The following is a 16,522-nucleotide window of genomic DNA, read 5'->3' as shown; positions in this document are numbered from 1 at the left end:
GCACCACCCCAGGTACTGAGCAAACAGGGAAACTTCCTTTTTGGTTATAACAGCTCCTGCCTCAGAGCAGTGGGGAGAGGAATGCTGAGGTGGCCACTCCCTGGATGGGGCCCCATTCACAGGCTGACCAGCTACTAATGAGACCACACTCTGCCCAATAAGGGCAATGACAGCTAGTCAAGTTAGCCAGACAGGCTCCTTCTGGAATCTAGACTAGAGATATGCAGAAGAAGAGCCAAAAGGAAGGAGGACTGGGGAGAAGTCCCGCAGAGAGGCAGAGCTGCTCTGAGAAACAGGTGGAGAGTAGCCTGGCCCCAGCACTGGGCCCAGCTTCTGAAGGCTGCAGGGCCATGCCAGGCCCTGGTTTCCCGACTGCACACCATCTGGTTCCAGGGTGGCCAGAGGGGTTTCTGTATTTATCAACGAAGGAGAACATGACACAAGACTAACCGTTTAGCAGAAAACTGGGATCAAAACCCATGATAATGATCTGCGGGAGAAGAGAGGATGTTGATCAACACTTAGTCGGCGGAGCCCAGCACAAAGTAAGCTCTCAAACACTTGCTCCATGACTGAACAAAAACTGGAAGCAGAGATAACAAAGCTTCGAGGTAGATGCCCGACACATGTGTTCATTTACTCAGTATATGCGTGACACTAAGCTAATGATAATGGGCCAGAAGTCTGCCCGGAGTTTGAAGCAATACTAACAAAAGTGTGTGTTTCTCCTCTTCCTATACCTGGCTTCTTCTGGCAAACCTGGATTAGGATAATATCCAAGCTGAATAATAAAAATGAAAAATAACCCTAAAAATTTGAAAATAGAATCATTGTATGACTCAGCAATTTCACTTGTGGGACCACACCTAAAAGAATTAAAAGCAGAGATTCAAACAGATCTTTGTACATCAATGTTCAGAGGAATACTATGCACAAAACTTCTGAAAGGTGGAAGCCAAGCAAGTATCCACCAACGGATAAATGGATAAGCAAAACATACATACAATGGAATATTCTTTATTCTTACAAAGGAAATTCTGATACATGCTACCCACAGATGAACCTTGAAGACATTAAGTAAAATAAACTAGTCATAAAAGGACAAATACTGCATGAATCCATTTATATGAGGTACTTACGAGTAGTCCGATTCATAGAGACAGAAAGTAGAATGATGGTTGTCAGGGGCTGAAATGAGTGTGAAATGGGGAGTTACTGTTCAATGGATTGAGAGCTTCAGTTTTGCAAGATGAAAAAGGTTCTGCGGATGATGGCAGTGACTGTGGCACAATAATGGGAATGTACTAAATGCCACTGAACTGTACACTTAAAATGGTTAAAATGATAAATGTTATGTATTTTTATCACGATTCAAAAATAATTTTTTTTTTTTTTTTTTTTTGTCTTTTTGCCTTTTCTAGGGCTGCTCCCGAGGCATATAGAAGTTCCCAGGCTGGGGGTCTTATCGGAGCTGTAGCTGCCAGCCTGCGCCAGAGCCACAGCAACTCGGGATCCGAGCCATGTCTTCGACCTACACCACAGCTCATGGCAACACCAGATCCTTAACCCACTGAGCAACGCCAGGGATCAAACCCACAACCTCATGGTTCCTAGTTGGATTCGTTAACCACTGAGCCATGATGGGAACTCCCAAAAATAATTTTTAAAAAGCACCTTATTAATCTCAACAAATTGTTCAGAAACCAGAAAGCCCAATCCCTTGGGCTACTCCTGTCATCCCACAACTTCAAAACATTTCTCCAGACCATCCATTAACTAAGTTAACCAAATGCATCAAAGGCAAGCTGCAATAATTTAGAGACCTGACACTAAAGGCACTCTGCAAGCAAAATATAAGGCAAAAAGAAGCCATGAAACACTATACAAGAAATAATAGCCACAGTGCAAGAACCTAACGGATCTTCTCTGAAAGAATTAAAAGAAATAAACATCACAGAAACAGAGGACAGGAGAAGATATAATTAAAATAACCACAGGAAAATGTTGGAAAATAAAGTACAATTCTCTTTGACTGTAAAAATTCAGTGTTATAAAATTTTACATCATTAAAGATGAGACTATTTAAACCTAAATAAAAATCCAACTCAAGTCTGACCGAGTTCAAATGCCAACTGGTCAAAGTGCATTAAAGAAAAGAGATTAAATCTTCCTTCTGACAACCAAGGTCACCCGCCTTGGTTTGCCTCTTTTTTAGATCACCAAGTCCTTCTTAAAGGCCATAATTTATATTATGCCATTTGACAAGGTATCTACAACAACCTTTCTGACCCCAGATAATAGGTAAGTAATCTCTAGTACATGAGGAAATAAATCCTTCTTGGAGATATCCTGTGTGATTACTTGTTCGATACCCCGTTTCTCCCACGAGGCCTGTGCTATCCAGTATGGCAGCCACCAGCCAATATGGACGGTACTACATTTAGAGGTAAGTTCCACGAAGCCAGGAAAGTTCTGCTCTTTTCACTTAGCATCTCCCACAGAAACTGCCAAATAGGAGGCATTCGATAAACACGTGAAATAAATACTCAACAGCTAATGCAGTAAATGAGAGGACTGAAGAAAAGTCAGTCGTAGAACAGTATAAGAGGAGGGGGTTCATGGGGACTGTAGACCCCCAAAGATTTAGGGTCAGACTTAGAAAAGCTGAAACAAAATAAATTCCCCAAAATAGCAAAGAATTTGACACTCCCGAAAAGCGGACCCTGCTACCTAAAGTGCGCTCAGTCCGTGGGTCAATTGCACCGCATCACCAGCGATGTGGAATCTCAGCCCCTACCCCAGCCCAGCTGAATTAGAAGCTGTTATTTTAACAAGCAATTCTAATGCACATTAAAGTATAAGAAGCACTAGTCTAGCTCTCTACCCTTCCAGACTGAGGAAGTATCCCTCAGTAAATTTGCAAAAGAACACTGTACAACTGCGTGTAAATCTACAATAATCTTCATAAAGATTTCAAGGAAGAAAAGAACATTTCTAACAAACTTTGAAGCATACAGTAAGCTTTTCTGTATCCCTTCCCTATCACCTCTACCCCCACTGCATCCCCACAATATAGAAAAATATCAAACACACAATATCTGGGGGCTCACATGTGCAAATATACACACACATTGACAACACTATGAATAAAACAAGGGCACTTAACAAACACAAAAATACAGAGCATCCCAGAAGAATATACCTATTTCCATTAAGCATTTGAAGCTCTATTTTAGTAGTAACTTTTAAGTGGCAGGACTGAATGACACACAGCTACGGCAACCCCAAAGTTCTGATTATGAGAAAGCTATCCTGATTATTCAGTAAATCTATCTGGAACATTTTAATATGTAATCACACATATTTCAGGAGTGTGTTGCGACACTCTTTTTGGTTTTAATAAACTACAATTCTTCAAACTAAAAACCAGTCCACCAAACATAGTATCGGTGTACTCTGAACACAAAATTCAAGTTGTTTCTGATACCTTACCTGGTAGAAGGAAAAAACCTTTTTTAACCCCTTTACCTTTTATTTAGAAATCAAAGAACTTTCTAGGCATTTAGGATTATTACTTATATTTGGTTTTTGTTTTTTTTTTTTTGTCTTTTTGCTATTTCTTGGGCCACTACCGTGGCATATGGAGGTTCCCAGGCTAGGGGTCTAATTGGAGCTGTAGCCGCCGGCCTACACCAGAGCCACAGCAACACGGGATCCGAGCTGTGTCTGCAACCTACACCACAGCTCATGGCAACGCTGGATCGTTAACCCACTGAGCAAGGGCAGGGACCGAATCCGCAACCTCATGGTTCCTAGTCGGATTCGTTAACCGCTGCGCCACGATGGGAACTCCTGTCCATTATATTTTCAGGTACCTCTCTGATCTTCTACCATGATCCTTTTTTTTTTTTTTTAAATACCTTCATTACTTTTCTAATAAAAACTGACTTTTAAAAAAGATTCTTCTTTAAAAAATAAGAGTATTTGAAAAATGTTCTCAAAGTGTTCTTGGACTTTATTATGAAAAATAGGATTAAACGATTGCCCTCACATGAAGCTGCACCTGAACAGGGTAAAAAGCCCAGTGGTAAGGTACATAAGGGAAAGTCTCAAGAGAAACAAAAAAGAAACAAAGAGCTTAACTCTGAGTTAACCACTCCAGTGCCCCGCAAACAAAGAGTCTCCCTTACCAGGTTTGCTGGCCTAGTCCATGGGGAGCCTTCCACCCCGACAACTGGCACGTTCAATGGGTTTTCTATGGTCACGTTCCGTGACCGCAGAAGGTTTCCTTCCCTCAGATCAAACGTAGCTCTCCTGCGTTTGGCAGATTCTTGAGTGCAGCTGACATGCCCTAAGGTGACCCCCCATCACACACATCTCCTGCCTCTCCCCTTGCGTTTGAGCAGAATCTGCCACTTCCTTCCATCAGACAGAATAGGGCAAAGATGACAGGAGTCACTCTGGGGATCACACTGTTAGTAAAGACTCCAGTTTAGCAGAATCTGGTGAAACAGTCTCTTGCTGGCTTGGAAGAAACAAATTGCCATGCTGTGAGAGGATCTATGAGAGAGCCCCATGGCGGGGATCTGTGCGAGGGTCTAGCAATTGAGATTGCTGCCTGCAGACAGCCAGCAAAAAACGGAGACCTCGGGCCACCACAGCGTGAAACTGAATACTGTCAAAAACCTGACAGCCCTGGGAGGGAGGCCCAAGCTCCACAAAGAAGCAGAGCTCTATCCACCAGCCTGACTGTAGCCTGTGAGACCCTGAGCCGAGAACCCAGTGAGGTTGTGCCCAAATTCCTGACTCAAGGGAACTGTGAGGTTAAAAAAAGAAAGTCTGCTGTTTTAAGCTGCTAAATTTGGAGTAATCTGTCAACAATAGAAAACTTTGGAAGTTCCCATTGTGGCTCAGTAGTAACAAGCCTGATTGTATGCATGGGGGTGTGGGTTCGATTCTGGCCTTGCTCAGTGGGTTGGGGATCTGGCGTTGCTGTGAGCTGTGGTGTAGGTCGCAGATGCAGCTCTGATTAGCTCCCTGGCCCAGTAACCTCCATATGCCGTGGGTGCGGCCTTAAAAAAAAAAAATAGGAGACTCTGGTATTGGTTACTCTTATATCAGCAGTCACTTAACTAAGAACTGATTATTAGAATGAATGTTAATTCTTGGAATACTACTCAGTCTTATCCTTCCAATATGGAAATACATTATTAAACTTTAACAATGCCTATATTCTCATATGGCCATTCACATTTTGGTTTGTGGGATTCTAACACATTTTTGGTAGATCTCCAAATTTTCTGCCATGTTTTTATTACCTTCTCTCCCTGAGTTGCATTTTTACCCCTTAAATGTAGATGCTGCAGGTAGAATTCTATTCTAGCAAGCCGCCGAGATGCCAAGTAGCTGCTGCTGCCTAAATTCGAACAACCTGAGAAAAAGCAGTAAACAGAGCAGAGGTAATCTCCAAGCTCTAGCTAAATGAAAAGTATGGAATAAAAAGAGTAAGAAGAATGGGCTTTTTACTGTTAATTTCTCTACCAGCCCTCTCCAAAACTGTCAGATTATTACTATGAATCAATAATGGATGGTGGTCAAGAAAGGTGCTATATTCCACTTAAGAAAAAATAGAGGCAAATTTATAGAAATTAGGTAAGAAAAAGCAGACCTATTGCAAAACCAGGGAGAAGTTAGGTGCGATTCAGCATCAGATGTGGTAAAAAGGAGTGAACAAAACCTGTCAGCAATGCCAGTCATTTCTCGAAGGACCAGCCCACACCAGATTTGTCACATTCATGATCCCGGACTCTTAGGAGGGATCTAATCATTACTTTGGTTTGCCAGGTGTTTCAAGCTCCGGAAGGAGGCCTGGATGAGCAATACAAGTACTCCAATCACTGGGAAAGACTGTGTCTCACTATAAATTAAACTAGCGGCCTGGTTTACAGTACTTGCAACATGACTCCCAAGCAAACTGGTGGTGGAGCAATCCCTGGACCAGCAAGGCTCAGACCCAGACTCTGTCGTGGAGGTAGGCAAGGACCTCAAGAGACCCCATCCAGAGCCCTATTACTAACACCAACACTCTGAAACAGCTTTTTCAATCAAACACGGCATCCCCAAATCCCATTTGAACATGATGGGGGAGAATGAGCATATAAAAATAACTTCTTTTTAAAATGTCTGTAAAAATAGTATAATCTCTATAACTGAATGAATTACTGTATTTCATTGAAACTAAGACTGGATTGTAAAATGCAACATTGTATACAGACATGGAAATAAATGTCAATTAAGTTTTGTCACAATGTTAAAGGATCATGGATTTTAACAAATATTCTGATTTCAGAAACATTAAAAACGTGAAACAAAGTGGCATCTGAGAATCGATGAAATACAGTACTAAAAATGTGTTTCTTCAGATAATTATTCAAATCAAGTATTAAACATTGAGTCTCTTCAACTGACTTGTATTCATAATCAGTAGCACATTCTTAAAGCCACCCTTCCCCCACCTTCTCATTTGAAATGAAGAATTGGGTGGCACTTATGTTAATTTCTAGCAGACCTCTTGCAGACTTTAAAAACCATGGAGTCCTACTTTGAAAGTCTTCTTATTTTCAGAAGATCAGGAGATGAGATAAATGAGGCTTACGTAAGTTAAATGACTGAGTACAGGGCCAGAAGACTTGTAAGCAGTAGTGAGGGCTTGAAGCCAGGTTTCTAGGGCTCCGTTCCATGTTCTCTTCATAGAAATCAGAATCATGAGTCATTAGCATTCTTTGGTCCAACACTACAAACAGGGTAAAACAATTAATAAAAGAAAAAAATCTGTCCATTTTTAAGATGCTCTTCTATGACATGATTCCCTCATCTTCCCTGGCACAATACTGATGGCTGGGAATTTGTCCAACTATCCAATTCAAAGACTTAACAGTTTTGTTCTACCAGAATGGCATCCAACTTCTCAAAAACAAATGCCTTCTTTGCACGCTCTGAAGGGCGAAGGCCATAAAATATTATTTATTTAGCCACATGCCAAACACAGGCCTCACAACAGGATCCTGCTGTAAAAAAGACCACTTTTTTTTATGAAAGACTCTGGAAATTACACAACGTTTCAAAATGTTTTAGTGTCTGCTATACTCGAACCTAGAAATTTTGATCCCCAACGCACAATGAAAATCTGTTACACTTTGCTCTGACTGGCCTCTTTAGAAGTGGCAATTACTCAAAGAAGTCAGACAATTATCCGTCTTCTCTAAGCATTAGTCCCTTTTGTCCTGGCTTCTTGCAAGGTGATTCACAGGGGAATTGCCACTATTCACTGGGGAGGACTCAAACATTAACACTTCTGAATAGGACTGACTGGAGACTTCTGCTGTGGGCTCCATCAAAATATTTCTAGATGTCTCGACTACAGAATTTCTCATTGTATCATTCACCTCAATCACTTCAAAGTCCATTTCATTCCATTTTTCTGCATCGTCGTCTTCATTCTCTTCCTCATAGTCATTTAGCTCAGAGCTAGACAGCAAAGCTTTCTGGTCCTCGCTCTTCCTGCGTTCTTTTCGCTGACGATCGAGAGGTGAGGTGGCTAACTTATACATCACAGGAAATAAAACAGCCGTGGCTACTGATGACCCCAAGCAGGTGTACAAAACCACAGGCAAATCCGGGTATCTCCCTTGAAGAATTCCAATTACTGCAGGAATAGCCATCTCTCCCAGGGCAGCACCAACTACAAAAAATGCTGCCGCTTTCCCGTGGATGGTTGTGTACTGCTCAATCCAAGACACACCACTGGGAAATGTGGTTGCCATGGAGGCCCCGTACACGGAAGTTGCTATCCAGAGACAAACTGGACTCTTGTTGAAAAGCACCAGAAATAAAGATGAAGCCAGGCTGCCAATGTTGCTCAACACAATCATGGTCCCAGGTTGCAAACATGTGGCAAAAAAGATGGCCATGCCCCTGCACGCTGCGAAGGTCCCCCAGAAGATGGAGTTCAACCCAGCTGCTTCCCTTTCTTTCATGCCAGCATGGGTGGTTGCAAAGGAGAAGACGTAAGAGCCATATGTGACCTCGGCTCCAACATAAAAAAAGAAGAAAAGGAAGAGGAGGCAAAGAAGGGCGTTATGATATTTAGCTCTTCGAAACCTCTGAACAGACACTTCTGCTTTTTCCTGAGTCGAGCTTTTCTTGAAAAACAGAGTGAAAAAAAAGAGAGACACTACCAAGATGTAAGTACCGATCAGAGCATAAGCCCACAGTAAATTCATATCGGCGGGTATTCCAAATAGAGATTCTGCGTCAGCTTCAGACGACTGGTTGAGGGCAGGATGATTTAAGTCAGCCTCTGTGTGGTTCTCAGCAGACACCGTCATGCCCAATGCCAATTTAGCCAGCAGTGGAGCCAAAAAGGCACCCAGGGCAAAACTGAAGTGTAAGGCCTGCATATGTGGGGCTCCTTGGTCCCCCCAGATAGCCAAGATTAGGACGTTACCACCTACCAATGAAAGATGGGGAGAAGGATTTACTCATAGGAACTTAGTTTAAAACAGTTTATTATTATCAGAAAGATAGTAAGTCTATTTTACAGGGCACAAGAATTAGAACATTCTAAGTTATCAAGTGCGGCAACTAAATCAATTCTATGATTAAGGAATTCCCACCACTGCCAGGGAACTCTAGACACTGGGACATCACACACTCCCAAATGGGATTCTACAAGCTGGAAAACCACTACCTCCTTGAGCCACATACACTAGCCCAAGGCTTAAAAAATACAGTTTGAAAACCAAGCTTAGCACAGGGATAAGGTAGGGAATATATATATATATATATATATTTTTTTTTTGCTTTAGGGCGGCACCCTCCTCATATGGGAGTTCCCAGGCTAGGGACTGAATCAGAGCTGTAGCTGCTGGCCCACACCATGCCACAGCAGAGTGGGATCCAAGCTACATCTTCGACCTATACCACAGCTCACAGCAACACTGGATCCCAGACCCAATGAGGGAGGCCAGGGATGGAAACCAAGTCCTCATGGATACTAGTAGGATTCATTTCTGCTGCACCACAATGGGAACTCTATAAATATTTTAAATATATATTATCTTCAGATAGCGGCCAATTTACCGAATCTTTTTGTACTTTCAGTTGGTAGCCACTTGAGGAAAATTATTTATGTATATAGCAGATGCCAAACACATGTTCGGAAACTTGAACATTACAGGGTTCCCTGCGCCCATTACAGCAAACAAAGCACGAGGATACCTTCAAACAACTGCAATTACACTGCCTAGGTACCCACAAGGTAAAAGGCAAGAAGCATTAAGTCTTGTATTTTCTTTCTTTTACATTTGCAGACAAACATACCATTCCATCCTGCAATTTCACAACAAAATTAAGCTCAAAATAAAAAAATGTTTCCTCAACCTATTGAATAATGATGGATCGGGGAATAGAACAAATGTCACATGTGTCACTTAGCAGGTTTTTAAAGCTACTCAGATAACATGGAGAGGATCTCCTGAAGGACAGCAGGAGTTTTTGAGAGAAAAGGTAAAGAATAACACAATTAAAACACAGGTGTCTGGAAGTTCCCATCGTGGCACAGTGGTTAATGAATCCAACTAGGAACCATGAAGTTGCGGGTTCGATCCCTGGCCTTGCTCAGTGTGTTAAGGATCCGGCGTTGCCATTGAGCTGTGACGTAGGCTGCAGATGCATCTCGGATCCCACGTTGCTGTGGCTCTGGTGTAGGCCAGTGGCTACTGCTCCAATTAGACCCCTAGCCTGGGAACCTCCATGTGCCGTGGGAAGCGGCCCTAGAAAAGACAAAAAAACAAAAAACGAGAAAAAAAAACACACAGGTTTCTCTTAGCTCGGTAGGCTGAATGTATTTCAAATTGGATGGCTGCTTCTATGTTTCCTTGGACAAATAATGGTTCCAAACTTCATTTAACCTCTTAACCCACCAATTCCTCCCAGATTACAATGATAAAGTTCTATCCCACGATGGAAGCCTTTTCATCTGCACTGTAAGTAGCCACACAGGGGGGGCCTTCCTATGGATACGGTAAATCAACATTCTCTCGAAGAACCAAATTCTCTGAACTCACTCTGGTTGGCTGTTGGAAAACAAGCCCTCTACTTAGCAAGAAGAGTCACTGCCAGAGGGTGGTTCTAACTGGGAGACCCCATGTCCAACTCAGCAGGCTAGTGTCATTTTAGGGGACACTGCAAGTGACAATTTCATCTGCTCTACTTTTTCTAATAGAAATCCCTACTCCCAGAGGTGATACTGAAAGGCTCACTCACCTGTATCCAGAATGCCCATGGAAATGCCAAAGGTGGATATCATGAAAATCAGCAACACTGCGGTCTTACAAAATGGAACAAGATAAAGACCAACTGTGGTGGCGAACATGGACACCCCTGAGAAGAAAGGTCAAAGTCAGCTATAAAAAACAGCATTTATGGGAGTTTTCATCGTGGTGCAGAGGAAATGAATCCGACTAGGAACCACAAGGTTGCAGGTTCGATCCCTGGCCTTGCTCAGTGGGTTAAGGATCTGGTATTGCCATGAGCTGTGGTGTAGGTCACAGACGCGGCTTGGATCTGGTGTTGCTGTGGCTGTGGTGCAGGCTGGCCAGCAGCTGTAGCTCCGATTCGACCCCTAGCCTGGGAACTTCCATACGCCACAGGTGCAGCTCTACAAAGACAAAAGACAAAAAACAAAAAACAGTATTTATGGAAAAAGTCATGGATCAAGACAACATCATAAAAACTCTCAAAAATTCAAAACAGGTCAAATTAAAATTGAGTAATAATGAGTAGATGACAAGTTCAGCTTCTAGTGACAGTTATTTAAAAGCTTTTATCATCTTTGTGAACTATAAAATATAAGTTATTCTAATATAAATACATTTCTAGTACTGCTAATAGCCAAACCATAAGTTACACCAGAAATTTTATAGCAAAACAGCTCAAAAATTATTTACTTAAATATTTCATATTTAACAACCTAAAGAGATTTTTAGATATGAGGTAAAGAATAAAAAAGACAAAAATTAAAGGCAATTACTACAGTAGTTTGTAGTAGCAATGTATTAAATAAATTTGTTTGGGGAATAGGGAGAGAAATATAAGAAATATATTCTTCCAACCCACCATGGAAATTAGAGGGATTATTAACTTATTTATCAATGATAATAAAATAGTCTCTTTACTTCCAAAGCAGTTTTATAATATGAATCCAGATTTTCTTTCAATAGGTCAACGTATTCCAAAAAAAAAGAGTACATTTAAAGCTTTACCATCTATTTTTGAGAATGAGGTAGAGAGGTCTGGGGTCATCACTAACACAGGGTTGGGTAGCAGGGACAAAAATTCAGCCTTCATCATCTCACCCCCATCCCTTCCCACCCTCATTCTCAGTCTAGGGTCTAGGCTGGGCAGGTTTAAGGAGTTCGTTCTGATCTATGGCCCCAGGAGGTCTGCCCTAAACTGTGACACGCAGAGCTCTTTGGACAACTAGTATGTGATCCTGCAGGGGTGCCTAAACCTCAGTGAAGGTCAAGAAGCCTAAGGATCGCTAATAGGCTCGGGGGCTAATCTAAGTTCCCAGAGTGGACTATCCCAGATTCCCAGTAACCGCCAAGAAGAAAGCAGGCACCAGGAAAACCGGACTTCCACTGAGGATGCCCAAACACTACCCCTTTAAGTTGTCAACCACTCTTAAGTCAGTGTGTTTCAAACTTTTTGTGTGTGTGTCTTTTTAGGGCTGCACCTGCAGTATATGGAGATTCCCAGGCTAGGGGTTGAATCAGAGCTGCAGCTGCCAGCCTACACCACAGCCACAGCAATGCAGGATCTGAGCCGAGTCTGCCACCTACACCACAGCTCACAGCAATGCCAGAACCTTAACCCACTGAGCAAGGCCAGGGATCGAACCTGCATCCTCATGAATGCTAGTCGGATTCATTTCTGCTGAGCCACGAAGGGAACTCCCTGTTTCAAACTTAAAAACAGACTGTAGGTGTTCCGTGGTGGCTCAGCAGGTTAGGGATCCAGTACTATCACTGCTGTGGCATAGGTTCTATTCCCGGCCCAGGAACTCCTGCATGCGGTGGCCAAAAAAACACTCCCCCACCCCCCAAAAAAAACCCCAAACTGCAAATTCCTTGAAAGTCACAAAGAAGCTAAAATTGATGTTTACTTACCCAAAAGAAGAAAATGATTGATACTGTCAAAAAGAACTCCACCAACCACAGAGCCACCCAAGTATCCAAACGCACGGCCCACAAAAATCAGAGAAAGGCTGCTGATATTGCGGTTCACATTTGTTGCCAAATCTTGAAACGTGGGTCCCAGTATGGCAATACTGATTCCCTAAAATTTAAAAAGACAGAGGCTTTTATTTACCATCATTAAAAAGATGTCCGGAGTTCCCTTTGTGGCTCAGTGGTTAACGAATCCGACTAAGAACCATGAGGTTGCGCGTTTGATTCCTGCCCTTGCTCAGTGGGTTAACGATCCGGCATTGCTGTCAGGTGTGGTGTAGGTTGCAGACACGGCTCGGATCCTGCGTTGCTATGGCTCTGGCGTAGGCCAGCAGCTACAGCTCCGATTAGACCCCTAGCCTGGGAATCTCCATGTGCTGCAGATGCGGCCCTAGAAAAGGCAAAAATAAATAAATAAATAAATAAAAATAAAAAGATGTCTATCTACAGAGTAGCTTTTTTCAATATTAAGTAGGAAGGAGAAGGGGAGTTCCCACTGTGGAGCAGTGGGTTATGGATCCAGTATTGCCACAACTGTGGCTCTGATTCAATCCCTGGCACCAGAACTACTTCCATATACCACAGATGAGGCCATTAAAAAGAAGAAGAAGAAGAAGGAGAGAGGAGTTCCTTTCATGGTTAAGTGGTTAAGGAACCCAATTGGGATCCATGAGGATTCAGGTTCCATCCCTGGCCTCAATCAGTTAAGGATCCAATGTTGCCATGAGCTGTGGTGTAGGTCGAAGATGCACCTCGGATTCCACGTTGCTGTGGTGTAAGCCAGCAGCTACAGCTCCAATTCTACCCCGAGCCTGGGAACCTCCATATGCTGTGCAGGTGTGGCCCTAAAATAGCAAAAAAAGAAAAGAAAAAGGAAGGAGGGGATTTCAATGTAATGAAGGAGATTAAGTTCCACAATCGGGATAAATTCACCATGCTTTCACCGTGACAACAGTAGTACTACTAAAGCTGTAGATCCTATTTCTGGTGTGCCAAATCCTATTGTTTTTCTAGTTCTAAATTTTTAAAAAATTCTTTAATTCTTTTGACTTTATGGTCCAATGCCGTTTCCTTTTCGAACAATACTGTAAAAGACTACAGTATTTTGTATTTAGTAAAATGTAGCATTAACATTTTTGTGAAATAGTTTTGTATAGTCTGAAATATACTGCATGCATGCATAACACAAAAATTTTGATGTTAAAAATTTAAGCTACCAAACCATCAAAAGATGACCCCTATTTTTTGATGACCTTAAAACAGCAACATTTCTGGATGTACATGGGGTCTTTCCTCTGAATTACACATACAAAACACCAGAGAAACAATTTGGTTCTAAATCTACACTTTTCTTCAAAGACTAACCAGGCCTCAGGTGTAGTCTATAAGGCTTTTTAAAAGAGTATTACACCTGTATGCAATGACGTTAAGCATTTTACTCAGTCGATGTGATATTAGCCTTTTTTTCTTTTATTTTTAAGGGCCGCACCTGCGGCATATGGAGGTTCCCAGGCTAGGGGTCTAATCAGAGCTGTAGCCATTGGCCTACACCACAGCCACAGCAACGCAGGATCTGAGCCGTGTCTGCAATCTACACCACAGCTCACGGCAAAGCCGGATCCTTAAACCCCTGATCAAGGCCAGGGATCGAACCCGAAACCTTATGGTTCCTAGTCGGATTCATTTCCCCTGTGTCACGACGAGAACTCCGAATATCAGAATTAGGGGTTACATCTGGCTTTTATAGGAAATTCGTTGCACGCACGCACACACAGAAAATGTTTCCAATTGGCCTACATTTCAAGACTAAGTGATTCTAGTTGCACGCTTTGCTGTATTCCCCCCCCCCCCCGCCCCCACAGCGGGCGCAGTCCTCAACTAAAGGCTGGCAGGGAGTGAAGGCTGAGTCCAGCTCTACTCAAATTAGTACCCGCCTGTAAAGCAGTTAACAGGACCTGGCACAGCGTCTGCAATGACTTTTCTTCAAATACAAACACTCTAAGAATCAAGTGTGGCTTAGAAAAAGGTACTATGTGACCAGGAGAGATGCTGCTCAGAGGACTCACCCTCCCAACTACCCAGGATACCAATATTTAGGACAGATGACCAAGGGAGGTTTCTAGGGGGTAAAAAAGGTAATCGCGGGGTGGCCAAGGGGTTTGGCAAAAGACGCTTCTAGTCTTGCAATTCGTTCTAAGAAAAACACTGAAGGATCTGCAAATTTGTTTTAGGTAAAAATTGTAGGCAGGATAAGAGACGGCATTCCTGGCTCAACCACTTAACCAGCCGTATGGTCCGAAAAAGTCACTTTCCCGGGCCTGTTTCCCCAGGCTGCAAAAATGAGGGTTGAATTTGGTCAGCCGAGGTGGAGGCAAAAGGAAAAGCAACTTTGTGAAATAATTTGGGGGTTGGTTTGGTGCGGGAGGGTTGAGGGCAGCGAATATAGACCAGCAACCCCTTTTGCATTGCCCCTAATCCCACGGAGGAGAGGTAGAAAGGTTTGCTGGAGTTGGAAAATATATTACGAAAATCGATTTCACACTTGACAATAAACCTCTATAATTCTGTGCCCATTTTTCAGATTACAAAACTGAGGCTCGGGTAGATTAATACACCCAAGGTCAAACAGTCTGCAAGCGGCCAAGACACCGGCTCGGAAGGTCGCGTTCTCTGCAGGACACCTGCTCACGCCTCAGCCCGGGAAGGTTCCAGCCCCCGCTCTCACCAGCCCCAGGAAGGCAGCACACAAGAGGACGGTGATGAACCAGCGCAGCATGCTCCCGGCCCGGTCGCTCCGCCGGGAGCCCACCACCGCCTCTTGCTCATTCTCCGCCGCGGCCTCGGCTTGGAGGAGCCGCTGCCCGGCAGCCGGGGCCCCGGCCCCATGGGGTTCCAGTTCCAGCTCCAGTGTGGCTGTTCGTGAGCAGCGATCTTGCTGCCGCCCGGCTTCTCAGCGGAGCCTCGGGAACTCCGAGCCCTGTCCCAATCCGGCGCCTCCAGACCCAGCGGTCCGGGCTGGCGCCACCTCCCCGGGGGCGGCCCCAGTTAGGGCCCTGGCGTCCAGTTTCGGAACGCGCTAGGTGTCACAGGCTGCGGACTCACGCTCTCTCTTGCGCAGGACGCTTGCGCGGGTCACGTGGCGGAAATGTGGCCTCTTGCCAGCCGCGGCCTCACAGCAAACCGGAAGTTGATAGGGTTGCCCTGGAGACCGGACACAGCGCTCAGGGTTCAGCGTCTCTCTTGGCTGAGCCCGCAGAGGCCCTGCAGGCGGGCGCCCCGAGGCGGAGCGAGCTACAGCTGCAGCCTGGGACCAGAAGAATCAGGAGGTACGATGCAGCCAAGCCGTTAGGAGGAAATAGGGGCCAAGAAATGCTAGTTATGTCTTCGCGCCGGCTCTCCGGGGTCTCCTGGGAGTAGAGGGAATCCCAGGTCTGTCCCTTGTACGACTTTCTAAAATTGCTGCCCCAGTTCCTTTGAGATTTGTCGTTTATTGATTTGTCGTTCATCTGTCACCCCTCAACATTTGTTGAACCACGTATGTAAGCTTTCACTTGTATTATCTCAGTTGATCCTCACTCTAAAATACATGTTATCCTGGTTTTACAGATAGGACACTTGAGTCATAGAAAGTAGCAATTTGCCCAAGGTCAATCAGCGAATCTGTGGTTGTGCATAAACAGTGTTAACAGTAGCTCAGGATAGAAATTTGGAACCCAAGTTGCAGTCACAAGCACACTCTCGCCCCAGTCCCTACAAATATTTCCATTGTTGTAAGGAAGTAGGGGCAGAGCTTCAATTTGCAGAATCCCTGAATAAGGTTATGCCAGCGGAGAAGCTACAGCTTTGTCTTAGGTATTCTACCCCAGCGTTTTGCTCTTTGACCAAATAGACCACAGCCTCACAATACGTAAATATTTTTCTTTATCATCTATCTAAAATGTTCTTTTCCACCTGATTACTCAGCCTTTCATCCACTTAGGCTCCCAGATTATACACACCTGTGTCTCATCATCATTTCCCTTGCAACCCATTTCTCCAGCCCCATCCATTTGGGCATTAAGCCCTTCCCAATTTACCTCAGAAAGCACAGATAGTATGATTTAAGAGAACCTGTCTTAGTGTTTCAGAGTCAGGGACTGACTATCTCTTTGAGAAAAATTTAATGTAGTGGAGACAAAAGGTATATATGTATAGTAAAGAGAATAGAAGGTGATATGGGAGAAGCAGATTAG

At 43.7% G+C, this 16,522-nt stretch overlaps 1 protein-coding gene across 4 annotated transcripts in view; it reads right to left on the bottom strand.

Moving 5' to 3' along the window:
• The window catches only part of MFSD4B (major facilitator superfamily domain containing 4B), a 36,683-nt gene extending 21,285 nt beyond the window's left edge, over window positions 1-15,398 (bottom strand). For 2 of the 4 annotated variants that reach the window (XR_014807116.1, XR_014807115.1), the window contains exons 1-5: window positions 15,016-15,398; window positions 12,231-12,399; window positions 10,327-10,443; window positions 7,446-8,509; window positions 6,656-6,793 (exon numbers count right to left, since the gene is read on the bottom strand). Coding sequence is in view for 2 of the 4 variants with exons in the window: in XM_003121369.5 (XP_003121417.2) it covers window positions 7,269-8,509; window positions 10,327-10,443; window positions 12,231-12,399; window positions 15,016-15,066 (1,578 nt within the window). In the remaining 2 variants the exon portion in view is untranslated. Of the gene's footprint in view, window positions 1-3,992; window positions 6,794-6,996; window positions 8,510-10,326; window positions 10,444-12,230; window positions 12,400-15,015 lie in introns of those variants that run through there. The other 2 variants (XM_084962957.1, XM_003121369.5) reach the window with 2 other exon arrangements.
• Window positions 15,399-16,522: the final 1,124 nt, after the last annotated feature.

Source organism: Sus scrofa, chromosome 1 (genome assembly GCF_054392235.1).
Source record: "Sus scrofa isolate SSC_HxYL_T2T_F1_AM1 chromosome 1, Sscrofa_HxYL_maternal_Yorkshire_Landrace_v2.0, whole genome shotgun sequence".
NCBI lineage: Eukaryota > Metazoa > Chordata > Mammalia > Artiodactyla > Suidae > Sus > Sus scrofa.
The sequence above is the reverse complement of the archived record's forward strand: the minus strand, read 5'-3'. Positions and strand labels throughout refer to the sequence as shown.